We start from the raw sequence: 26,173 nt of genomic DNA, 5'->3' as shown, positions 1-26,173 counted from the left end.
AGCTCCCGGTCCCCCCCGGAACAAATGGTCGCGCGCCGTTGTTTCCGGGAGGAGCCAGGAGAAGTGAGCACCGGCAACCACACGCTTCTTCCGTCTGGGCTGCCCATGAGGAGGAAGGAGTCGTCTGGTAAGCCGAGCTCGGTGGTTTCTGTCCCGGGAATTATTGCTGTTGTCCGAGAAATCCTGACCCTCCCCCCGCGGTAGAAGCGATTTCTCCGAACCATAAGCCGTAAGAAAAGCGCTTCTAGGAATGGTAAGAGAAATACTAAGGCAGAGTATTTAAAAACGCGGATCATATCCGGGATGGCGAGCAAAGCGCTCATCCACGTGTAAGGCTAAGAAAATCAACGCTGCTCCCGAACGAAGCATCTCTTCCAAGGCTTGCGAGTTTCTGGCCTCTCGCTTCCCCGCACGGTTCATTAATAAAGTGCTGCCCCTATTTTGTCTTCCGGGAAGAGGTGCTGAATCGATGCTGGCTAGAAATCGGACCTGCGTGGTGCTACTCGGTTTGCCATTCTTCAGGTTTCATCTCCGCCTTCCAGCTGGCAAAAGAATAGCTGTTAGTGGGGGATGTTGCTTGAGCACCTAGGGTTCTGTTTACCTGCGATTATTTATTATGCTATTTAATACACACAATCCCTGTTTTACATGAGATGCTTTAACCAAGATACAAGTACTATTCCAATATTTTTTTTAAAAAAAATTAAAAACAAAACATTGTAGTAAAACTTGATACCTTGCATAAAAAGGTACGGTTTCCAGAGGTGTCTTAAGTCCTGTTTTCTTGTGATAAGTAAATTTGCATTTGACTATTGCTAGTTGGAAGGAACGCAGGTGGTGCTGTGGGTTAAACCACAGAGCCTACGACTTGCTGATCAGAAGGTCAGTGGTTTGAATCCCTGTGACCCTGTGATCCCTGTGTTCCCGTTGCTCGGTCCCTGTTCCTGCCAACCTAGCAGTTGCAAAGTGCAAGTAGATAAATAGGTACTGCTCTGGCAGGAAGGTAAACGACATTTCCATGCGCTGCTCTGGTTCGCCAGAAGCGGCTTAGTCATGCTGGCCACATGAACCGGAAGCTGTACACCGGCTCCCTTGGCTAATAAAGCGAGATGAGCACTGCAACCCCAGAGTCGGCCACGACTGGACCTAATGGTCAGGGGTCCCTTTACCTTAGGGGTAAGTACCATAGGGGGTAGCAAGAGAAAATGGGTAGAGCCATACAGTGGTACCTTGGGTTACAGACGCTTCAGGTTACAGACTCTGCCAACCCAGAAATAGTACCTTGGGTTAAGAACTTTGCTTCAGGATGAGAACAGAAATCGTGCTCCGGCAGCACGGCAGCAGCAGGAGGCCCCATTAGGTAAAGTGGTACCTCAGGTTAAGAACAGTTTCAGGTTAACAATGGACCTCCAGAACAAATTAAGTTCTTAAACCAAGGTACCACTGTACAGCTAGCAATGCTGCCTCCTGAAGAACTTAATGATTGGTTGGAAGCACAGAAGGGGAGGCAATATAAGGGGAAGCAGACTACTTGTTTCAAGTTATTTAGGGTTTTATATGGCAGTAGCAAGACCTTGAACATGGGTTTGGAGCTAACCTCCCCTGATGAGTGCAGTGGGAGTGCAGTGGGATTTAATTCCAAGTAAACATGGGTGGTGGTGTTCAGACCACACTTTGTGTGGAAGCTAGTATTTTACTAGCTAAAGTGAGCAAACATTCTCCTCCACTTTTATTCCACCCAAGTGGATATACAAAGGGAAAACAGTCAGTTGCCACCTACTGAAAGTTGGGAATTGGGTCATTTTATTTTATCATCTTTGTTTTAGACAGTTGTTGAAGCACCTTCACTTCTCACCCAATGAATGATGCATATTATACATAGTACATTTGTTTGTTTATCTTAACATTACATTGGTAAAAACAGGTATTTTGCCCTGAGTGGTAGAACACCAAGAAAAGCGATGGAGGAAAACGATAAGAAACATCACCGCAAGAGACAAAGTGGGCCAAAGGCTGGCAAGAAAAGGAAGCGTCATTTGAAAGATTTAGGTCTTGAAGATGAGGAGGATGCCCGGAAAAGAAACCCAAAGGCCTTTGCGGTCCAATCTGCAGTCAAGATGGCCAGAACTTTCCACAGGTGTGGAACTGCTAGACTTTGTTAGCATACTGGTTTGCTCCTCCCTGTTAGAATGCTTTATTCTTACATTTAGCGTTTTCAGCTGCAGCTTGTGTTCTTCAGCTTAGAATTTGTAACTGTATAACACTCTGAGCTGTCTTCATATATATTCACATGATAGATCTCTCTCCATTTTGGTATGATGTGTTTTTTCTTTATATCCTGTTCTTCAGGGAAACCAGCTTTTTAGCCTCACAATAATCTTATGAGAACGATTACGCTGAGTAACTAGCTGATGACTGTCCACATCTAGGTCCACGAGTTGCAGCCAATCTTTTAGTTCTCATAGTGCTGTATAGGACTCCCAAATCATTTCCATGTAATTTTATGGGACTCAATGCAATCCTGATGTGAATGGATGTAATTAGATGGCAGGAGATAATTTCCTTGGATTCTAGGCTGTTGTGGTACATGCAGGGTGGGGGGAGGAATTTGAGGATGGGTGAATCTTTGGTCTGAACAACTGGTGTTATTCTTGTTTTTCTGTGTGGCAGGGCACTTGTCCTGTCTACTTTGTAGCTTACAGTAAACATTATTATTAAAAACAGGACCCAGGATTTGAAGACGAAAAAGCATCACATTCCAGTGGTTGACCGCACTCCATTAGATCCTCCTCCTGTGGTTGTAGTTGTGGTTGGCCCTCCGAAAGTTGGAAAGAGCACCTTGATAAAATGTCTTATTAAGAATTTCACCAGGCAGAAGTTAGTTGAAATCCGGGGTCCTGTAACAATTGTGTCAGGTAAGAACTGACGCACATAAACAAAAGCTTATGTACACGTGTGTGTTCGGTTTATGTTTAAAACAATCCTCAGTTCAGACCTACTAACAGTTGGATGTTTTTAAGTACTGTTGATTTTCATGGAAGAAAATGGAAGTGCTTACTGAGTTCTGCTGTTTTGAAATAATTGTGGCTTTAAAGTACATTACTTTGACTGGACCATGCCCTACATAAAAAAATCTATACTTAAAAGCTTGGGAGAATGGTACAGCTTTTATGTAGTGCCTGAAAGTTAGACTAGTTGAGTGTTCTTGGGGAGTGTCCACAAATGGGGTGCCACCACAGAGAAGGCCCATTGGCCCTTTGCCTCTTGCTGCATTTTGGATGGGAAGAAGTACTTGGAGCCAGGGCATCCAATGATCATGAATAGACAGGTGGTCCATATTTGTCTGAAAAGCAAGAACATAATTAGAGGAGTGAAGTGTGCTGTACATAATCATATGTGCTATAAGAAAATTTGAATAAACTAAAATCAGCCAAAATCACTTTAATTTCCCTGCTGGCCTGTCTGATTTTGACAGGAAACCAATTATCACAGGATAGTGTGATCTGATGTTCTCAATCAATGAACTGAAAAGTATTGTCACACTTTTAATGGTAGTACTAAAATCTGTCATGTTTTGCTCTTCACCTTTGTTTACAGGTAAAAAGCGTAGGCTTACCATAATTGAATGTGGATGTGATATTAATACAATGATTGATCTAGCTAAAGTTGCCGATCTGGTGAGTTGTATCAGTATATGCTATAAAACAACATATGCTAATTATAAACTTGGGAAAACATCATACACTAATTACAAGATGGATACAAGTCAAACTGTATATTTCTCTAGAGCTGAGCTCTATAAGTAGTAGTTATACACTGCAATTCTGTGTGTGTGCTTAGAAAAAAGACCTATTCAGTGAATAAATTGGACTGATATACTGGATTAAGCATATTTTCTTTGAAAGAAGGAAAATGTTGTTTACTATGCAACATGCACTTTATTTGATTCAGGTGACCCATTGTTGATAGTTGGATCATTATACAAATTCTTTTCTTTATTAAATTCTCAATATATGCTAGTAATGTTCTGAAAAAAGTAAATTGAGAATTTAGTTTATACTGAGCATTAACTTTTTCCAGCTCATTGTTGATCTGCATGTTTCCCCCCTGACAGTTTTCTTTCCATTTCTCAGGTTTTAATGCTCATTGATGCCAGCTTCGGATTTGAAATGGAAACATTTGAATTTTTAAACATTTGCCAGGTGCATGGCTTCCCCAAAATTATGGGTGTTCTTACGCACTTGGATACCTTCAAGAATAACAAACAGCTCAAGAAGACTAAAAAGAGATTGAAGCACAGATTCTGGACAGAGGTTTATCAGGTATGATATTTCATCAGTGGCTCACCCTGTGAGTTGAATGTAAAACATTTAGAGTTGTAGGCAGTGAAGCTAGAAGGCTGCATTGTACCTCTTCAGTGTGTTTCTGTTACAATTTCCTTTGGATCCTTCCTGAAAATTTGTCCTTTATATAGTTCCATATCCATTCATGGTTAAAGTCACAAATTTGGATTTGGATTTTAATCTGGAAGATAATTATCTACAGTTTTGTGTAATGAACTTTCCACAGTTCAAATGAGTTTTCGAACCCAGTACAGATTTTGGTACTTGTATGACTTTGCTGTAGGTGCACTCTTTGTATAGCATTTTAGTCTTACCAGTAATCTTGATGCAGGACTGCAGTGCACTGAAAAACACGGCAAGATAACGCTTGCTGCAGTTTGTATAAATTGTGCTTTCCAGAGAGTGCAGGCCAAGTGTATGGATCACAGGTGGGGAAACACACAATGTGATATCCAGAAACATTAGGGGGAAGGAGATTGTAATTCGACTTGGGGGTGCAGTCCTGGTGGCAATCCTGCTGGTTTTAATGGCCATAGGTTAGCATAACATGCTTGATATGCAGTTGGGCTTCTCTTTCTCCTCCTGGGGGGACTTCAGAGGTGCATTTTTTTGCTTTAGTTAGCCATTGTTCATTTGGTCATCTGGCATGACAAACTGTGGCCAATGCATAGCTCTCCCTGAAATTCTCAGGAAGCTGAATTCCCCCGTCAATATACTTGAGGTGCCTTTTCTTCTTCTTATGCAAAACTGCATCATGTACACAACTCTGTGTTTATTTTCAGAGGAAATCGCGCTTATGCTAGAGAAACAGTAAAGTGTAGTGTCTTGCTTCAGTTGTTCTGTGAATTATTCTCTTAATTTGTCAATTTAGGGTGCCAAATTGTTCTATCTCTCTGGGATGGTACATGGAGAATATCAAAAACAGGAAATCCACAACCTGGGGCGCTTTATTTCCGTAATGAAATTCCGTCCCCTTACGTGGCAGACGTCTCATCCTTACGTACTAGCAGACAGGTAATTCCATACCACACACCTCTCATTTCCCCTGTTTCCCTCCCAGCACTCTGCAGTGTTGTTAGATGACTTTTTATTTATTTATGTGAAAGTACTGTGGATCTTTCCTTCTATTCTGTAGGATGGAAGACTTGACAAACCCTGAAGATATCAGAGTTAATCCAAAGTGTGACAGGAAGGTTTCACTTTATGGTTACTTAAGAGGAACGCACTTGAAAAACAAAAGTCAAATACATATGCCAGGTTGGATACCACCACTTATTTCTTATTTTTTATTTCTTGCAGCACTGTGTCTTGTTAACAAAGGACAGCCTTGTATTAAGAAAAATACAATTTGCACATACATTGTTCCAATGAAGTGTACCTTTTTAAAAGACTATGTTCCTGCAAACAGCTATCTTCCAATCAGCAATATTTTAGGGTTTAAACATTGCCCCCATATTGCAGATTGGAAGGCTGAGGCTGTAATCCTATACACACTTTGCTGGGAATACCTGTTGAACCGGAAGTCAGGCGTTTAGTTTCGCCAGTCCATTGCTGTGAAACTCTTCTCCAGAGGGACCCTTGCTTTTGACTTTTAGGTGTTTCTTGATACTTTTTTTATGCTTACAGGCCTATGCAGTTGTTTAATTTTTTTTACTGAGTAGCCTGTTACTTTAATTAATATTCTATATTGCTTTTAAAGTTGAATTGTAACCTGCTATTTAAGTAAATATAGAAAATACAGAAAAGTAAAAAACAAATATGGGAGATATATAATTAAAACTTGGGGTTTGTTCATATAGGCATTTTGCCAGCTGGGCTCATTTTGCCAGTCTCTCTTCATGAGATTCCTGTACCTTAACAAGAAACAAAAAAATGTGGTAGGAGGTCTCATCCATACAGTACTTCATTGACTAAGATCACTAACACAGTGAAATCACTGTGGTCATTTCGCTGCATGCGTGGCTAATTTTTAGCAATTCCTACTTGGACCCCGTTTTGATTTTCTGTGCTTCTTCTCATCCAGGCGTTGGGGATTTCACAGTGAGTGATGTCAGTTTCCTGCCAGATCCCTGTGCGCTCCCTGAACACCAGAAGAAGCGTTCCTTAAATGAGAAGGAGAAGCTTATTTATGCACCACTGTCAGGTGTTGGGGGCTTAGTTTATGATAAAGATGCAGTTTATATCGACCTTGGAGGAAGTCACACACATAAAGAAGAAGAGGTGAGGGTGAACTCTTTAGCAGTTGGTAATGTAGTGTTAATTCTTGTACAGTACTGAAGCCAGTTGTATGTACCCCTGACAGACTTCTCTCCCCAGCCTGCTTGATCAGATGTAATCTCTTGGCATAAGTACCACTATGGTCTCAGCTAATTTACGCAAACAGCAAAATAAGTATATTTAGGAAATAGTTGCTAACAGAATTTTGGTTTGTCAGGAGGAAACAAGACCAAACCATGAACTAGTCCAGAGCCTCATCTCTACGCACTCCACTATTGATGCCAAAATGGCGTCAAGCAAAGTGTCTCTCTTCATGGATTCCCAACCGCTAGAGACTGACATTGACAACCAAGGGTAAGTTGATAACCCTTGATTACCAAGGGGGCAGTTGAGAGAATATTTTACTTTTTAATGTTTGCAGTTTGAGTCAGCCTAGCAAGCAGATTTTGATGTGTCCCAAAAAGTTTTTTGGGGGAGGCGGAGACCGTTTATGGCTCCGGAATCAATATCAAAATCCTTTGCATGGGGTCCCCATGCTTAAGAACTACAGCACAAGGGTATTGATAGCCCTTTGTTTTGGAAGTCTCCCCCTGTTTCTCCTTTCCACCCCAAGAAATGTCATTTGGGGAGTTTTCAAAGAGCAGCATTGGGAGGAAGAAAGGGTTTCCCTTCCTTGTGCAAGCCACATTTTTACTGCCCACCAACTGATGGGTGATTGGGGCTCCAGCAGAGAAACAATCAGGAACTTATGTTAAGCTCCCAATTGTTCCTTTGAACAATCTTTACCTGTGCCACCCCCGACAGAGCGGGTGAGTGTGGCTTTCCAAAAACAGCCTCACAAACCAAATTTGACCTATGGCCTGGAAGCTCCCCAAATATTCTCTGCAGTATCTTTGTTTTCGAATGGTTCGTGATACTTCATTTTTGCTTCTTTTGGAAGTCTGTTTGAGATGCCTAAAGAAGAGAAGGAAACTGACCCACATACTGGGAGGGTACGTCGGAAGGCACTATTTGAAGACGAGGAAAAAGAAGGTGGTGGAAGTGATGAGGAGGAAGATGAAGAAATGTCTGAGAGTGATGGTGATGATGAGGATGGGCAACAAAGTGATGAAGATTTCCCAGATCCGGAGCTGGCCCTGAGATCTTCCAAGCGTTTTAAAAAAGAACCCAAACAAGGAACCCTAACAGAACTTCCAGCATTTGCTGATAGCGATGACAATCTTGAGATAAGTTCAGGTGAGGAAGAAGAAATGGGCCTTGATGTGGACGGGGAAGATGGAGAAGGAGATGGACAAGAAAGTGAGGAGGAGAGAGTTGCTGATTCTGAATCTACAGCCGGAAACACAGATTTATTGAATAGGTCTGCATTTGGTGAAATGGACAAAGAGGAGAGAAATAGTAGAAATCTGCGTAAAAAGGTGGCTGCCGCTACAGATTCTGGAAATGGGACAGCAGAAGAAGCATCAGCATCTGAGATGGAAGAATCATCTGCGGAGGACAAAGGAGAATCAATGGAAGATTCTGATACGGAAGAATCAGATGGGGAAGATTCCCAGCCACAGTGTGCTGGAGTTAAAACACAGGAATCAAAGTTTGACAAAAGCGAGGATGATGTTGAAGGTCTGTTGAAAGAGGAAGAGGAGTATAAAGAAGCCTCTGACTTTTCTCTAGATACAGTTGGTATGTACACACTGCTCTCTTGGCATGTTTGGCATGACATTCAATTGAGATTGCCCACCTTCTATGGTGTTGTTCATTTGCTAGTAAAAGGAGCTGTGCCAGTGGCGTAGCGTGGGGGGTGCAGGGGGGGCCGGCCACACCGGGCGCAACATCTGGGGGTTAGGGTTAGGGGGTGCAAATCCACGGGTTAGGGGGTGCAAATTACTTGCCTTGCCCCGGGTGCTGACAACCCACGCTACGCCACTGAGCTGTGCTACTTAGTAAAAGGAGCTGTGCTACTTAGGAATTATGAGGTCTGCCAATCATTTCTGTAGCATAAATGTAGTTCAGTTTAATTGCTCTTTTGTATTTTTGTTTTCATATTACCTTGCTGTTTTCTAGTGGAGGAGGATAAAATTGTAGGTCTGTGTGCCTGAGAATAAGTCCCACTGAGCTGAGTAGATATGTATAAGATCACCTTGTGAACCATGGGTTGGATCCAGACCAAGTTACTTGCCCTTAGGTCCCACTGAAATCAATTTGAAAAGTTAGTCATGACTTAATTTAGGCTGCAATCCTAATCCCCTTTACTTGGGAGCAAATCCCATTGAATTAAGTAGGTCTTACTTCTGTGTAGACATGGTTGGGTTTGTGCTGTTAGTCTCAATGATCACAATGTGTAGTCTCAATGTAGTCACAATGTGAACTGTGGGCAACTAATTTGCATACCTACTTAGTCTTAAGTCCTATTGAATTCAACAAGGCTCACTCCCTGCTAAGTGTAGTTAGGGCTGAAGTCTCAGTTTGGATCCAGCCCCATGCATATGAGAGGGAATTAAGAAAAAGTGAACTCACATAGGAACTGGAGAAAGTAAATAATCTTTTGGAGATTAATGACAGCAGGGACCATTTATATTAGTGGTAGAATGGACAGTTGCGAATCTGAGCAAGCATTGAATCTGCTCAGTTAAAGAAACCATGTTGTTTCCCCCCCAGGTGCGCTTAAATGGAAAGAAGGCATTACTCAAAAGGCAGCTGAAGCATTTCTGAGGCAACAACAATCGGCTCCCAATCTTCGCAAACTTATTTATGGAACAGGTATAATAAATTGCATTCCCTTATACAATTTAAGAAAAGGGACTAACAGAATGGGTGGTGGAAGGAGAGAAAAAACAACAACATGTTAATCATTTGTGGTACATTGGCTGCATGAAAGAAGAAAAGGTCCAGTTCTTTCCCATCTTATGAAAGCTGCTCTGGTTGGTCCCAGAATATTTATTTGCAACCAGGCAACCAAGTCCCTGATAGGCTTTTGGGTTTTAATCTGTGTTCTTCAACACAGTTGACCAGCTTCCTAGCAGTTGGCTCAGCCCAAAATCAGATTGTTGGAATCAACTTTCAAGTTCTAAAAGGGTTATTGGCTATTTTGTGGCATATCCACCACGGTGATGATTAAGGGCAAGTTACTTCTTCAGCAAACAATAACACAGATTGAAATTATGAAGTACTTGGCAAGCTATAGTTGGAAAAGACAGAAGATATTCCAGTGAAGTAGATCAACTTAGGTGGATCAACTTAATAACAAAAGCAAGAAGAGCAACTAAGATGACATTATTAAGTGTTGATTATGATATAATATTGCTATGTTTAGAGGAGAAGAGACTTGGAATTCAAAGAATAAGAGTCAAGATCTTTGTCATACATTTTGTAACAGAGGTTACATACGCTTCAGGTTACAGACTCCGCTAACCCAGAAATAGTACCTTGGATTAAGAACTTTGCTTCAGGATGAGAACAGAAATCGTGCTCTGGCGGTGCGGCAGCAGCAGGAGGCCCCAATAGCTAAAGTGGTGCTTCAGGTTAAGAACGGACCTCCGGAACGAATTAAGTACTTAACCTGAGGTTCCACTGTCTTTATTTTTCACTGCACAAAAACAAAATGCCTTTCTCTCAAGCTCTCCGGCATATGCAGAGGACTGGAAGAGCGATGGGGCTGTTTCTCAGTTGTGCAGACATTTTCACTATGCATCCTAAACCACTGGACAAGTGAGTGGGTGGAGGGAGCGAATGTATGTCAGTGAGCATTCTTCTCACCAGAAGACAAAACCATTCAGTCCTGGGGAATGGATTTGCGGGTGCTTGCTCCCGACTCCTTAAGCTTGCACCCTAGTAATGAAATATTACAAGATGCAACATTCCCAGGGCTTCCTTTCAAAGTATAACTGTGAAGCACTTCTGTTTTTATTCAGTGGCTGAGGATGAGGGGGAGGAAGATGAAGAAAACAATGAGCTTGGAGGGTTGTTCCGCATCAGCCGTCCCAACGAAGAATCAAAGCGAAAAGCCGATGCCCTTGACTGCTCCAAATTCCCTGTGGAAAGCCCACAAGATTGGGACTTAGACGAGGTGCTTACTGTAGATTCTGTATTCTTACTGTAGATTCAGTGCTTACTGTATTCTTAGAGAGGTATGCTGGAGGGATGGTCGGTTGGTGTGCACTTCACACAGTCCGAGCTGTTCAAGAAATTTAATAGAGGGAGAATTAAGAGAAGCAGCTTCTAGGTGGCAGATGCACTGGGAGGACTTATTTGCTAGATTTATATCCCAGATACTGTATTCATAATAAGACAGTGCATATGGTATATGCTCACTTGCTGGTATCAGTGGAGGTTGGGAGGAGTAGAAGTGGTGATGATGGCAGAAACATAATTTACCACTCCCACAGATTTGAGGATCTTTGAGAATTGTGGATTAGACTTGCAAAACAAGAGGAGCTGGTGTTTGGAAAGGAAAAGAAGCAACAAGCCGTAGGGTGGAGATCAGTAGGGAACTAAACTGGCAATGTTTGGGAAGGGTGGTTAAGGAAGGAGTGGCAGTATTTGAATTGTGCAGGCATTTTTTTGTTTATGTTTGTCTGTGCTGGTCAAATGGAAGGATAATTTTTAGGGCAGGTAGTCTTTTCTGTGTGGAAGGGTGCATAGACTAAGAAAGCCACTTTGAGGCATGATACTGCAGATCAGGTATAGGCAAACTCGGCCTTCCAGATGTGTTGGGACTACAATTCCCATCATCCCTGACTGCTGGTCCTGTTAGCTAGGGATGATGGGAATTGTAGTCCCAAAACATCTGGAGGGCCGAGTTTGCCTATGCCTGCTGTAGATTATTTGATGCCTCACTTACATGTTGAGTATCCAGTTTTGCTGTACCTGATAGCCCTTCGTTCTTGAAAACACAGTGGCCAGATCTTACTTTCATGGCTTCCTTGAGAAATGCGTGCGTTGACCATGTTCAGAAAAAACAATAGATTAGAAATATTAGCGAATGTTTTTGTATGGGCGGCTCAGATTGTTGCAACTGGTAAAATAATTGCCGCTGCAGTGGGTCAGTTCTAGAATTAGCGTGTGTTTGCAGCAGAAAACAAGTTTGCTACTCTGCCTGCAGGTTATGGACAGTATCAGAGACTGTTTTGTGACTGGAAACTGGGAAGCTGATAAAGATGCTGCAAAACTGTTGAAGGAGGATGGTAAGTTGGAGCCTTTTCATATGGTTCTCTTAATAGTTGGAAGGAAAAGTCTGAGCAGCTATGGGTGGACCTGCTTCAGGGCCAGCTTTAGTGGGTAAGGGCTGATGAAAATATGGGTTTCAGCAGGGAGGGCAGTTCTGCATGTGGAGACAATGCTGAAAACTGTAAGGAGGGTTTGGGAGGGACACTTTTGTGTGTGTAGAAAAACAGTATCTGGGAGATTGTTTGGGAGACCTGTGGGCAGGAATGGGCTCTGGAAATGGCTGATTTCCTTTATTAGAAGATCTGAGTGCCAGTACACTTATCTCCTTGTTTTAGTGGAAGACTTCGTATAGCCACTGAATGTATGCACACAGAAGACAGAGCACAAAAAAGTCCACACATATATACCACCTCCCACCTGCCAGTTTTTCATGTATTATGAAAATATCACAAATGAAGGGACCATGGGGGCTTGGTGGGGTTGTGTGTGTGTTTGAATGAAAACACATTCAGATGCATGCAGAAAATTTATCAAGATGAACAAGCTGAAAGATTTACTGTATAGGAGAAACTAAGGCAGAAAATATTAATGATTTTGCTGATGTTTACTTTTTATAGAAGAATTATATGGCGATTTTGAAGATCTTGAGACAGGAATTGTACACAAAGGCAAAGCAGCTGATCAAGGAGATGAAGTAGGTTTGAGAGAATTAACTGTGATTCATTTGTTGAGCAGGTGTTCAAAGCTAGGAAGTTACAGATTCTCTTGTCAAGAGAGACCCAAATTCTTCAGCAAATACATGATGCAGATCATAGGAATTTGAAAATATTCAGCATATTTTTTTCTCGGTGTTAGCAGATGTGTATTTGTTCTTTGTTTGCAGTTTATGAGTGTCATTGCATCTCTTCTGTGTGGGACTCATAATTACCTTTGAACTGTTCAGAGCCCACAACTTATTCCCTACAACTTTTTCCTTTGTTTGCAGTTTATGAGTGTCATTGCATCTCTTCTGTGTGGGACTCATAATTACCTTTGAACTGTTCAGAGCCCACAACTTATTCCCTACAACTTTTTCCTTACTCTGTAGGATACTCTGTAGGATATCAGCAGCCATTTACTATGTAGCTCATCTTCAGCTCTTGTCAGAACTGCTTAAATTCTCACATAAGACACTTGTCAGTTGGATTACAGTGGCAATTTTTTTAAGGTTTCACAGACACTCTAAACCCATTAATGTTTATCTGTTAATGATGTACAGATTGAGTTTGAACATTTTTTTGCTGTTTTGACTCCTTGTTATTGATGATCACTAGTTAATTACTTGAATGGGGAAGCCATACATTTTGTTCTTAGGCCTTAGGTCTAAGTTGAAAACAAAAACCTGCAGTATTAAAATGACTTGTAATTTTGTTCCCTGAGGACAAAACAAACAGAATAAAGCCCTCTCCCCCCCGCCTTCCTCATTAGGCATCAAGCGAAGAAGAGAAAGAGAATAATAATGGGAAAGAGGACAAATCTGGTGAAGAGGAAGAGGAAAAGAAGAAGCGCATGGATAAGAAACGCAAGCTGAAGAGGATGTTTGATGCTGTGTATGACGAAGGAGATGCCACCTACTTTGATGACCTAAAAGGGGAGATGCAGAAACAGGCAGAGGTATAAATTTCATACCTGATCGGGAGCTTCTGTAGCTTAGTGGCCAGAACTGCAAGACTGAATTAGATCGGACTTAACTTCTGAGTAGACATGGTTAAAATGTTGAAATATGGTTCGGGATATCTCTGGTTTGAATTTCCCCCTTCTTCCACAATTTACTAGGTAACCCCTGTGTGTCAGTTTCAGCCCCTATTTATAATAAGAAAAATAACAATGTATGTGAAATGGTTTGAACTCTCTAACAAGCACTCTCCAGCTGTAAGGCACTAAGTATTATACAACTTGATGGCAATGTTTTATAATTTGAAAGGAATGTGTACATTTTCTTTCTAGTTCATTAACCTGTACCAGGAGGCTCATAATGCAAATGTTCATTATTGTCATTATTGGTTTACAAGTATTTTTTCTGTCAGTTTAACGGATCTCCGAACTGCTTCTGTTGCACAGCTTAACCGGACTGAATTTGAAGATCAAGACGACGAGACCAGAGTTCAGTATGAGGGATTCCGGCCTGGAATGTATGTACGGATAGAACTGGAGAATGTCCCATGTGAACTGGTGCTGCATTTTGACCCACACTATCCAATTATCCTGGGTGGCCTGGGAAACACCGAAGGAAATGTGGGATATGTGCAGGTACGCAGTCGCAACACTATGTTCTCCTTTATGGTGCAGAATTCTTTTGTGTCTCAGTTCATCACCTCCTGTGTGACCACATTTTCCCACTCCTATACTTCTGGGTTAGGGTTGCAGCACTTGCTTATCCCACTTTTCAGATAATTATTATCAGCTTTCCTCAGGGAGAGAGGGATGCCATGGTATCAGGCTTACCAACTAAAAAGGCAATATTTGCAAGGGAAAGTGGGTGGAGGGAAGGTAGAGGAGGGAGATTCACCCATCTGGTCCAGAACAAAGCATTTATCCCCATTTGGGGCTGGGCTGATCTTTTCTTACTTGCTTATTCAGTGCCAGAGCAATTGAACTGAGTGCGGAAGAAGCTCCATAAAGAGATTCTTTGAGCAATGCTGCTCTTCTTATCTCCATGGAATCATATCCAGCTGTTTCTTCACATGAATGGCATTCCAATTTGCTGCTACATAAAAATCCTTCATTTTTTGCCATCCTAGATGGCTTTCAGTGTGCCTCCAGATTCCTTGCATCTCCTTTCTGCAGGCCCTTGTCAAAGTTGGTTCTAGAACATAATTGTTCTGCCAAGGCTGCCAGCCCTTGTGTGGAATGTCTCTTCTGCTCACAGAAGGGCTATCTTACACCTCATGATAAAGATATTCATGAGAGATTATACTCAGCTCACAGCTAGTTCTTAGGCAAGACTTCGCAGAACTTTCATTCCATTCAATGGTCCTTTGTATCAGTCTCTTTGAGGATGAAAGTTGCAAAATATTCTATGTGTTTCCTTGACCCCTGTTATCATTTTCTGTTTCCAAGCTGTCAGGGGTTCAGGAGCAGAGGCACAGGAAAGGGAGGAAATAGAGAGCGAGGGGGAGGAGTCCGAAGGAAATGTTAGCGATAACAGCGGTCCGAGGTCTCCGAGTCTTTCCAGCGAATCGGAAGATTCACAGAAAGGGGGCCCCATGGTCAGGGCAAGGGGGGTGCCGAGGGGGACACCCCAGGAAGAAGGGGCCAGAGGGGACTCAGAGAGCAGCAGTTGGAAATCAGGACCAGCGTCCACACCAGAGTGCAGTAGGGGGGAGGAGTCCCAGGCATCGGGATCAGGAGGCGCACTGCCAGCGGGAGGACATGAGGCAGGATTGGCCACGCCTCCATCGGGGAGCGAGGAAACGGTCAAGAGGAAGGTTGAAGGCTGTGCGCGCGCGCCAAGTTCAAATGTACAGGAGGGCGGCACAGTTGGCAGCCCGGATAGGGAGCCAGGTCCCAAAGCCCGCCGGAAAGAGCGGGAGGAGTCAGGGGGGTCTACCTCAGCGTCAGAAGAATCCAGGAAGGAAGGGACCCCGGGGGGTAACAGGACCCAGAGGAGAAAGGAGAGACGGAAGAGGTGGAGTAAGGCTAGAGTCTTAAACTGGTGTACAGGGGGCGGAGATTCAGATGGAGCTTCGCCGATCTAACCCTAGACGTAGAGCTGGGGCGCTGCGGCTGGAAAATGGAAACTGTACTTCAATAAAGACTTTTGTACATTACTGCCGGCTAGCGTTGGTCCTCTGTGAGCTGGGACCTGGAGCCAGCTCTGACACAAGCGTTCTCAAAACACCAAGCACCGAACCACTCACTGCATTTTATATAGTGCAAGGTGGCCTCAGTACTAAGACAGGATAAGGGGCTGCTGAAATAATTACTGGCATAAATGTAGGAGTTTGCTTTTGATGAGACATCCTTGATTTTCCTCAGATGCGCTTGAAGAAGCATCGTTGGTATAAGAAAATACTTAAGACTCGCGATCCTCTCATTTTCTCATTGGGCTGGAGGAGGTTTCAGACGATCCCTATGTACTACATCGAAGACCATAATGGCCGTCACAGGCTACTCAAGTATACACCACAGCATATGCACTGTGGGACAACTTTTTGGGGTAAGAGCAAACTCTCTAAAGCAAACTCTGCAACTTCCCAGCCTCAGGAACAGCACTGGTCAAGCCACCTAATGATGATGAGGAATTGTTTGAAGCTTTATGTCAGAGCAGTAGTGGAATTAGAGGGGGAAATGCAAAACCTGCACCTCTGCTTCATTTATCAAATTTACAGGGCTAGAAGGAGATTGACTGAGCCACAGTCAAGAAAAAAGGGTTTGCTATTTCAAGGCATGGATTATGTCTTGTTTACCTAGCCAGGGTGTAGGATAAGAAATCATCCCTGGTTCACACAATGGTAAGCCAAGATAAGGGAAACTTGATAAAAACTGAGATAAGTAGTTACTGGCAGCCAGGAAGGGGGAGCGTGTGAGTCAAGCTTTGAGCCAAAAACAAATTTAGTTAATAATAATAAGGCTAAGCCATGGCTTAGCATGGTTTCTTCCTGTCCTGGATCCCTAGGTATTGTTGGGTTGTAATTCACATAATCTGCAGCCAGCATGGCCAATGATCTGGGCTGATGGGAGCCAGGATTCCAACATTATATGCAAACCCAAACTTGAGAAAGGCTGGTTTAGTGCTACATGTGAACCTGGCCACCGTGTTAAGAGCCAGGTCCAAGAAAGCTTCATATTTCTTTACCTTAAATCATGCTCCCTTCATTATTACTTGTGCCAGGGGGTTGATATACAGTGGACGCTCGGGTCGCGATCTGTGCGGGATGCACGTTCGCAACCCGTGTCTGCGCATGTGCAGGTTGCAATTCAGCGCTTCTGTGCATGTGCAAAGTGCGATTTAGCGCTTCTGCGCATGCACAACCGCCGAAACCCAGAAGTAACCCGTTCTGGTACTTCCGGGTTTTGGCGGTCTGCAATCTGAAAAAACACAGCTGTTTTTAAGAACATTACCTCAGTTTTGAAAGGAAGCATTTTGTATTTGCTTTTAACTCCCTAGTTTGCCCTGGGTTTTACTTCTCTCACTACGTTTTTAGAGAAGATATGCACCATTGAACCATACACTGAAGGTTTGGGTCAATCTTGTTTGTTAGGTCCTATCACGCCACAAGGAGCAGGATGTCTGGCAATCCAGTCAGTGAGCGGAGCAACAGTAAGTATTTACCATGGACGGTTTATAGTTGGCCTAGGGTGCATTGCAGGGGGTTGGACTAGATGACCCTCGGGATCCCGTCCAATTCTATGATTCTGTTGGTGGATTTATTTGTGAAGTGTGCAGGACGGCCATATGGATAGATAAGTACTGTAGGAAATAAGATACAGTACTCGGCTTCTGCTTGCTAGGGCAAGTTCCTTGGTGAAATGTTTCCATTAGTCAAGAGAGGGGGAAGAGGGGAGGAGTTTCTCCTGTTGCATTGCTGAGTTTTGGACCAAGCAGAAGCAATGTGAGAGTCTCACTATTTCTGTATGTCGTGTGAAGCCAAGTGCGATGTGAGAGGCCCTCTTTTCCCCCAGCTTCTCTGGTATGCATACACATACAGTAAGCCAAACCAAAATTTATAGACCCATGAGCAAAATAAATGAGAAATGGAGATAAGCACCCTAGAACCTGCCCTTTCCAGTGCGTGTGCACGCCCCACCCTGTCTGCCTACATGTGTGTTCGTACATGCGCGCACCTGGATATCTTATAACAAATACAAGCAAGTTTCTGTGCTTTATATTTCAGCCTGATTTTCGGATCGCTGCCACTGGAGTTGTGCTTGACTTAGATAAGTCCATAAGAGTTGTGAAGAAATTAAAGTTGACTGGTTTCCCATTCAAAATTTTCAAGAATACAGCATTTATCAAGGTATGTGTTTGAGCAGTAGAAATGTTGAGGACCCTCTTGGGGGTCAGGAGAGTAGTAGTTCTGCCGCCTTCAGAATTTTGGTGTGTGTGGGTCCCACCACCACCACCACAAAGCTGCATTTTCTGTGGCAGCCCTTGAGTTGTGGAATTCCCTACCTATAGAAGTGCATCTGGCACGACCAATATGCAGCTTTTGGCAAATGCAGAAGATGTCAACCTTTGCTTGCTGACACCTGAGATGCGTGTTCTCAGGACTTGCCCTATTCCTGCAGCTTTAATTTGTTGTAGCTGTTTTTAAATATTTAATTATAACCCACCCTGGGAGTTGCTAGTGAAGGGTGGAGAGTACATTTAATTACTGCTGTTGTTATTATTTCCAGAGGCAGCATACCTCTTAATGCCTGTTCAGGGAAGTTTTTAATATTTAACGCTGTATTGTTTTTAATACTTGATTGGGAGCCGCCCAGAGTGGCTGGGGAAACTCAGCCAGATGGGCGGGGTATAAATATTATTATTACCTAGGCTGCCAGCAATGGTGATGAACTATGGCCCTGTTTCAGCTGCCCCTAAAACATCTGGCCGGCTTCTGTTGTGCACAGGGTGTTATGGATCCTTGGCCTGATCCAGCAAAGCTGTACCTACCAAAAATGGTAGCCAGGATCCTGAATCTTTGTCCCTAACCTTTCCCTACAGCCCTCAACTCCGTTGAAAGAATAGCAAAAGCTTCATGTGCCGGGTGACACCCAATGATCTTGAATGCGTAATGGATATTTTAAACGCCCAATGCATATTTCCAAAAGCCTTACGCAATTTTCCTATTAAAGCAACATCTCCTGTGTTGCCTCCTTGTGCCTCCGATAAGGACCTTATTGAAATGTGTTGGTCATTATAAAATGTGCTTTCCAGGACCATTTTGAAGTTGCTCCCCCACCCCACCCCTTTTTAAAACTTCTTTGTGTTTTTTTAACTCCTTTGGGAAGGAGCTTTTTTTATCTGTCATGCTCCATTTTGTACTTCAGGCCCTATCTTGGAAGTCAGATGGGTGATTCCTGGGTGCTATGACTCACTCAGTGGCTCCATGCTTTGCTGTTATCTCTCTTAGGAGACAGTTTGGAACAGGCACCTCCCACAAAGACAGTATCTTTCCTTTTTGAAATTCAAAGTCTTCACCTAGCTCCCTTTTGTGATGCAAGCTTCTCTTTTCAGTATGTTTTTTGAAGACAGACAAGAAGTCTAGTATGGTTGTTTTGCAGTGCAGGTAGTCTTTCCACATCAAGTGATCCCATTTTTTTTACATCACGTCTTCCAATTTTCTTGATATTTTGATATGGAATGACCCTCCCATGTGAGCTTCAAAATCAGTTAGGGCCAATAAACTGGGTTTGAACTCTGATGAAATGGAGCCTCCGTAGGTAAGTGGCTCCTGCAAAGTGTTAGAAACTCAGATATATAATCTAATCACCAAATAGCTTCTTAGACCTAGACTATGGTTGCCACAATGGAATGTCTAGGTGCCATCCCCCACCCGCCCCGATGGGAATCTATTAGTATTATTACCCATTGCATTACTATATCGTTTTATATTTTAAAGAAGAAATCTCAAAGCGGTTTACAACACAGACAAACCGGAATAAAACTAATTCAGGTTTCAAGGGAACTATTTCAGCTCCTCCTCTAAGTGACATTTTGTTCCCCCCCCCAGTTGCCAACCTGGTGTCCAGAGATCTCCATGTGATTGCAATTGGACCCGCACCAGTTGCAAAACACACCTGGCGCCTGGCTAATTTTGAGCACTGCTCCTGCGCCAAGAGGATAGGCCAGCAACCTGTTCTGGACAGGGTTGCATGCCCTCCAAAGGAGTAGATCAGGCATCCCCAACCTGCGGCCCTCCAGATGTTTTGGCCTACAACTCCCATGATCCCCAGCTAACAGGACCAGTGGTCAGGGATGATGGGAATTGTAGTCCAAAACATCTGGAGGTCTGAAGGTTGGGGATGCCTGGAGCAGATCCATAGCTTGGGGGTACTCCTGCATACATATTTGTCGTTAGAGGCACAAATGACATATGTGGCTAGGAGTTTCTTTCTTACACCACGTCCATTGGCCCATATTGTTCAGTATGGTCCACAATGATTGGCAGCAGCTCTCAGGAGTTTTAGACATGGAGTTTCTTCCAGCCCTACCTGGAGATGTTGGGGATTGAACCCAGGGACTCCTGCAGGCAAAGCACTTCCCCTGCAGGCTTTTACAAGCTTTGTCTGGTGTGCCAGCTATGACCATATCTGGACTGGGATAACTTGGGCACTGTAGCCCATGCCTTTGTAACATCAAGGTTGGATTACTACAGTGCACTCTCTGTAGGGCTGCTCTTCATGCAGAAGCTCCAGCTGGCACAGAACGCAGCAGATGATGGAGCAACATACTGTATCTCTGTTTAACCATCTGCATTGGCTGCCCACTTGCTCCCATATCAGGTCCACGGCTCTTGTGTCAGTATACAAAGCCATGGACAACTTGGGTGTAGGATCTCTTAAGGCCTGCATGAGCCCTTTTATCTCTGCTCAGTCACTGGGTGAGTGCTGTAAGTTGTGGCTTGTCTTACAGAGGCCTTGCTGTGTTAAAGAGCTCACTGCTTGTCCTATGTGTAGTAGAGCACTGTCCCAGCAGAGATCTGGCAGGCATCCTCACTTTTGATTTTCAAGCGTCTCTTTCAAGCAGGCCTTTGCAGCTGTTGAATTTTGGTGATAAGCCAGTCACTAATGATTGTATGGTTCTAAATCAAAGCTTTGCAAACTTTTTGTGTTAGTGACACACTTTAGACGTGCATCATTTCATGACACGGTAATTCAGTCTTACTATTAAACCAGAGGTTAAACTAACCCCTTTGCAGCCCCAGAAGGAGCATGGGAAGTATTCACACTGCAGCTGACACACTAACATGTCACAACACACAGTTTGGAAAGTTCTGTTCTGAATGGTGCTTCACGTTTTAATGTTGCACACTGCCCCAATATGATATGGTGGTATAAAAATAATTCTGTTAATAAATCAGTAAAGCATACAGGGCAGTCATCTGGCTGTCCTCCTCTGTTCCCAAGGCCTCACAGAAGCCTACACAGCTTCGGTATAGAAGGGTGCTTTTGGTGATACTGCAATATCAAGCTCAGTATGAAGTTTTTCATTCCTGCTTTGTTTCACGTCAACATAGGGGATGTTTAACTCTGTACTGGAAGTGGCCAAGTTTGAAGGCGCAGCTATTCGTACTGTGAGCGGCATCCGAGGTCAGATTAAAAAAGCCCTGCGGACACCCGAGGGTGCCTTCCGAGCCACCTTTGAAGATAAGTTGCTAATGAGCGGTAAGTGGCACCTTCCAGTTGCTTCACAGGATGATTCTTTCAGGAGCCTTTCCTTTCACGAATTGCCAAATGTGAGGGTGGACTCCTGTCATATCTGTGGAATGAATTGCACAGTCATTTCTGAGAGGGCAGGTTTCTCAAACTCTGCTATGCCTCCTTTAATGTAAAAAAGCTCTGCCCTCTAGTGGTGATCAGTGAAGTTGTCACACCAGGCTGGTGTTTCTGATCATGGTTTCAGTGCCCCTATAAAAAAGTCTTGGTAGCAAGGGGTCAGTTTCAGAAATGCTACATGTGTTCCCTAACTGCAATAGTTGCAACAATATCGTTCTGATTTTTACATTTATAGTAAGAGGCAAACTCAATAAAGTTATGTTTCTGCTTTGTGCTCTGGATTGCTGTCGTCTTCATGACCGTCTCAGATATTCCTGTGGTGGCAGTTGGTGTGTTCAGCTTCTGTACAGGGCTACGGTTTTGTATTTTACTGTGTGACAGCAGGACCGGGGTCTTACACATAACAGCAGAGTGAGGTGGTAGAATGGGCTATGCCACCTTCTGCTGGGAAAACCTCTGTGTCAGCAGAAAACTAGTGGTACAGGGCAAAGGTTGAGCCAGAACCTGATGCGCTGGTTTTGTATTGTGTTCTACTTTCACATAAGGGAGATTCAGAAATGACATTCTCCTGCCACTCTTCTCATCTCAGGGCTCCGTTGCCTCACTCTGCTTGCAGGTCTAGGAGGGGAACCCCCTGAGATGCAAAGCTGTCATCCAGATATGTGGGCATGGGCGTTCACCTGCAACTCTGCAAAGCTTGCCTGCTTAAAACAGTTTTAAAAGCTTGACCAGTTTCTTCCCTTTCTAGATATTGTTTTCTTGCGGACTTGGTATCCTGTTTCCACCCCAGCCTTCTATAACCCAGTGACTTCCTTGCTAAAGGCTGTGGGTGAAAAAGACTCCTGGGCAGGAATGAAGACAACAGGCCAGCTAAGGCATGAGAAGGGCATCAGACTAAAACAAAATAAAGATTCTCTTTACAAGGTAGGGGGTGTATGTTGTTTCGTGTCAAAATATGCATAGATTTTATCTTGAATTGCCTTTGATCAGCAACACTCAATAGCAGCACTATTAGTGAAATAGTGGAGGCTCTGAAAACATACCGAATGTGCAGTGGCACAGGAAATTAAGTATAGTCCTGACCTTGAAAACTTCCCCAGTCCACCTTCTTTTTTCCACCTCTGTCATCTTCTCACTCTTTCATTGAAAGACTAAATAGGACAACTCTGCTGTCTCATCTCAGAGTGGGGAGGAAAAGCCCTATTGTGTGCCTCTTTCCTTAGTAGTATAACTTACTCCAGATTCATGAGTTTGGTGCTATGTTTGCAGAGTCGGTGATTCTCATAGAATCAGCGTTGAGGGTCATTAGTCCAGCCCCTGCAATGCCGGAATAAGCAGCTGTCCCTTATGGGGATCGAACCTGCAACCTTGGCATTCTCAGCACCATGCTCTAACCAGCTGAGTTATCCACCTGGTGATTTTGTGCCTGAGATTCAGGATAACCCTGGGGGAGGACCGTCTGTGATTTCACAGGCCTATGTAAAGCGGGGTTGGGCGACATGTGCCCCTTATTCCAGATGAGGTTGAACTACAGCTCCCACCAGCCCCAGCCATTAGTCCTGCTGGCTGGGTCTGATGAGAGCTGGAGTCCCAACATGTTGAAGTGGAAGGCACAATCTCCCCACTTCCAATTAGTAAAGTATTCCAGCTTTCAATTTATAAAATTGCCTTCAGCCCCCTTGCTAGATATGCAGCAGTACATAGAACAAGATTTTGTCTGTCTGCAACAGTTGTGACATCATTTGATCTGTAAAATGATGATGAAGTCTGTTAATGAGACCCTGTTTTTGAATTACGTTTATGCTAAGGGAGCCACAGCAAGGCTGTTCCCTCCTGCATTGCTCAGATAACATAAATAGAGCTCACCCAGTGACTCTTGCTCTTGTCAGTATAAGCTAGATGTCATCACAGGGGAAAATGACAACATGAACTCCTACATGGCGAAGGATTCAGATATTACATTTCGGTTGGGAAGGAGCTGTGAACATAAGCTAAGAGATTTTATTTGCCTATTTTCCTCATACTTATTATAATGCAGAATGTAATGGACAAGTTAGAAAGCAAAATGAATGTTGCTGTTCAATTTACATTCACTCTTTTTTATTTTAGCCTATAATGCGAGAAAAGAAACATTTCAATAAACTGCACATTCCAAAAGCGCTTCAGAAGGCTTTGCCATTTAAAAGCAAACCTAAGCTTCAGGAAGGAAAAGGAAAAGTCACAAAGGACAAGTGGAGACCAGCTGTTATCAGGGAGCCTCATGAAAAGAAGGTAAGTTGTTTCAGGTTTTGTAATAATCCTTTATTGGGTGCGAGAACCACTTAAAAATAGCAAGTTCTTTCTGACTGCTGACCAATATTGGTGTTTTTAGTCCTCATTATTTTTGCTGTAATTTACAAGGATTACAAGTTATTAACAACCTGTAACACAGATTTCTAATAAACGTCAATGATTCCTTCCCATAAAAATCAACAGATTTGTCAGGAATTTCCCTGAGATGTGGATTGCATCTTAAACTTGGACTAGGACAGTGTTTCTCAAACTTGGGTTCGCAGCTGTTGTTAGACTAGAACCCCCATCATGCCTGACCACTGATCCTGCTAGCTTGGGATGATGGGAGTTGTAGTACAACAACAGCTGGAGACCTAAGTTTGCGAAATACTGGACTAGGATCTGGGAGACCAGATTTCAACCCCACACTTTATCCTGTCCCTCATCCTAACCTACCTCAGGATAAAATGGAGCAGGTGGGATGGCCATGTAAGTTGTCTTTTAAGAAAAATCCATCCATCCAAAATTTCTCAGGCAAATGGGCAGCTGTGGTTGTCTTGCATCCATTTCTATGGCCAAGGGAGTAAAGGGACTTCCAATTTGTTGTAGTCCTCCAACGTAAGGCAACTTGACTTGTAGCTTTCAGGATAGTTAACAAATAAAAATGTACCAACTGGTATATGACTGCCATGAATCTTAAAGGCCTGCTTTAGGCAGCACAGTGGTTCTCAAACTTTTTTTCTCTGGGCCACACTTCCAGAATAAAAATTTGCGACTCGCGCCACACCAATTTTTGTTATTGATAGGAAATACACTGAGAAACAAAATGAAAGAACATAGCACACAGCTGCTTTCTAAGCTGATCATGGGACATCCACAAAGTACAAAACAGTGCAGCTACAGCTACATGAGAACATGAATCATTCCCACAATATAATATTGGCGGTCCTGGAATCTTCCCACCGAACTTGCCATCCTCTCCTGCCACACCCTTTGAGAACCACTGGTGTGGTGTGTTTGATCCAAGAAACAGTGGATACAGTTATCAAGATACAAATTGTGTTAATTATCCTAGAGGGAGATGGGTGTGATAAATGGAACACAACCAACAGCTCTGTTTGATATAAGAATCTGTTTGATATGAGAGGGGGAATCTCCTGCTTATGTCATTGCTAAGATTTTGATCTTCCTCCCAGAAGTGCATGTGCTGATTTGCATTGCTGCAGCTCAGTGCTAGTGAGTAGCGTTTTAGTGCTGGATCTCCCTATCTAACAGCAATTAAATCCTGGGAAATCAGCCTTGTAATATGTCAGTTCTTGCTCCCAAAGTTCGATATGTACATATCACACATTGTTCATTGTTTTTGTTAAGATTGCAGCACTTCTGTCTGCTTTGGGTACGGTACACAGTTACAAGCTGAAGAAAGCCAAGGTGAAACATCGGCAGCAGCTTAAAGAACGTCTCAAAGGGAGGCAGAAAGAGGAGGAAGAGAAAATAAAGAGGCAGAAAGAAGCAAAGAAGAAGCTCTTTCGCATTATTGGACAAAGGGAGAAAAAGCGGCAGAAATCGAGCCTGAGAGGATCTGCTGAAAGGGAGAAGTGAGTTTTCAGCAGCCACCTGAAGGAAGCGAGAAGACATTTTACCCTGGAGTGCCCAGTTAAGAGCAAGACCCAAAAATACTGTTAATAAGTTTCTGGACGCCAATGAACTTGCCTTGGAGGAGAAAAAACAATGACATTGTCATTTGAAAACATCAGCATCAGATGTAAATTATGGTTTTGTTGTTTACCCTGCAGTATGCTTCAGGAAGAAGTGAAGGTGTCACACACTTTGTGGTCACTGATCATTCATTGAAGTATTTTACATGTGATTGTTTGGATGGGATTCATTTATGATCTTGAGGTTACTCAAAATAATTTTATTTGCTGTTAGTAAAAAAATGGATCATGCAGTTTGTACATGTTTTAATACTAATGTTTGAATGAGATAAAAAAATGGGCAGCCCAAGTTGAATCTGTTTATGAGTTCTTTCTTACACACTGAAATATAGTGCATTTCTCTAGGAAAGGCCATGCTTCCTAAGAAATGTGAAAGCAAATCTTTCTGCCAAGTAGCTGAACTTAGATTCAGCAAATTTGGAGTGCACCTTCTGACTACATTTCATCTGTGGAGAGTAGACTGCTCCTTATTTATGTATTATGCAATTACTTGATAGGTCTTTGCATCATTGTCAAAACAGAATAATTGATAACTGATGGGGCATCATTTGACCTGCTTGAATCTTGACAAACCCTACACTGATCTCATTTCTGAGGGTGAAACTATGTGTTGTGTTTTATTTATAAAATTGTTATCCTTTCTTTCTGAGGCTTGTACCTTACTCAAGGCAGCTTACATACTCAAAATCACATTCACAAATACAACTTATCAAATACAACTTATCAAATACAAAAAAGATGGGTGGGACATATCAAACAGTCATCAACACAGGACTTCCACCAAAAATGCTAGCACAGTGTCAAGGGTTGTATTTAAAGGTAAAGGTAAAGGTACCCCTGACCGTTAGGTCCAGTTGTGGATGACTCTGGGGTTGTGGCGCTCATCTCACTCTATAGGCCGAGGGAGTCGGTGTTTTGTCCGCAGACAGCTTCCGGGTCATGTGGCCAGCATGACTGAGCCGCTTCTGGCTAACCAGAGCAGCGCATGGAAACGCG

At 43.2% G+C, this 26,173-nt stretch overlaps 1 protein-coding gene and 1 long non-coding RNA gene across 3 annotated transcripts; one reads left to right on the top strand and one right to left on the bottom strand.

Moving 5' to 3' along the window:
- On the top strand, positions 1–25,466 carry BMS1 (BMS1 ribosome biogenesis factor). 2 transcript variants are annotated; one of them, XM_083440304.1, is made up of 23 exons: positions 1–127; positions 1,925–2,137; positions 2,725–2,915; positions 3,598–3,677; positions 4,134–4,322; positions 5,215–5,357; positions 5,479–5,600; positions 6,367–6,563; positions 6,778–6,914; positions 7,501–8,240; positions 9,216–9,317; positions 10,469–10,623; positions 11,659–11,740; positions 12,341–12,417; positions 13,191–13,376; positions 13,824–14,012; positions 15,741–15,921; positions 16,967–17,025; positions 17,600–17,722; positions 20,930–21,077; positions 21,937–22,112; positions 23,298–23,459; positions 24,831–25,466. In XM_083440304.1, the coding sequence occupies exons 2-23, from the start codon at positions 1,962–1,964 to the stop codon at positions 25,059–25,061; spliced, it is 3,846 nt and encodes a 1,281-aa protein (XP_083296430.1). In that variant the 5' UTR covers positions 1–127; positions 1,925–1,961; the 3' UTR covers positions 25,062–25,466. The 2 variants fall into 2 exon arrangements, with proteins under 2 accessions (XP_083296430.1, XP_083296431.1); XM_083440305.1 differs by having other exon boundaries at positions 103–253.
- Positions 3,122–9,209, bottom strand: LOC310677526. Its single transcript, XR_014511228.1, has 2 exons — positions 8,698–9,209; positions 3,122–3,343 (listed from the first exon to the last, which is right to left on the bottom strand). It is a non-coding gene; the product is annotated as an uncharacterized lncRNA (long non-coding RNA).
- Positions 25,467–26,173: the final 707 nt, after the last annotated feature.

The sequence above is a fragment of the Podarcis tiliguerta genome, assembly GCF_965153285.1.
Source record: "Podarcis tiliguerta genome assembly, chromosome: 5".
NCBI lineage: Eukaryota > Metazoa > Chordata > Lepidosauria > Squamata > Lacertidae > Podarcis > Podarcis tiliguerta.
This window is presented reverse-complemented; position numbering and strand designations above follow the sequence as displayed.

What these genes read in the sequence shown, in the direction of transcription:
- BMS1 (XM_083440304.1), top strand. Translation starts at nt 1,962, where the DNA reads ATGGAGGAAAACGATAAGAAACATCACCGCAAGAGACAAAGTGGGCCA. An exon ending in CAAACTTATTTATGGAACAG is followed by an intron (nt 9,318 to 10,468) that starts GTATAATAAATT and finishes GTTTTTATTCAG; the next exon opens with TGGCTGAGGATGAGGGGGAG. An exon ending in ATAAAGATTCTCTTTACAAG is followed by an intron (nt 22,113 to 23,297) that starts GTAGGGGGTGTA and finishes TTTTTATTTTAG; the next exon opens with CCTATAATGCGAGAAAAGAA.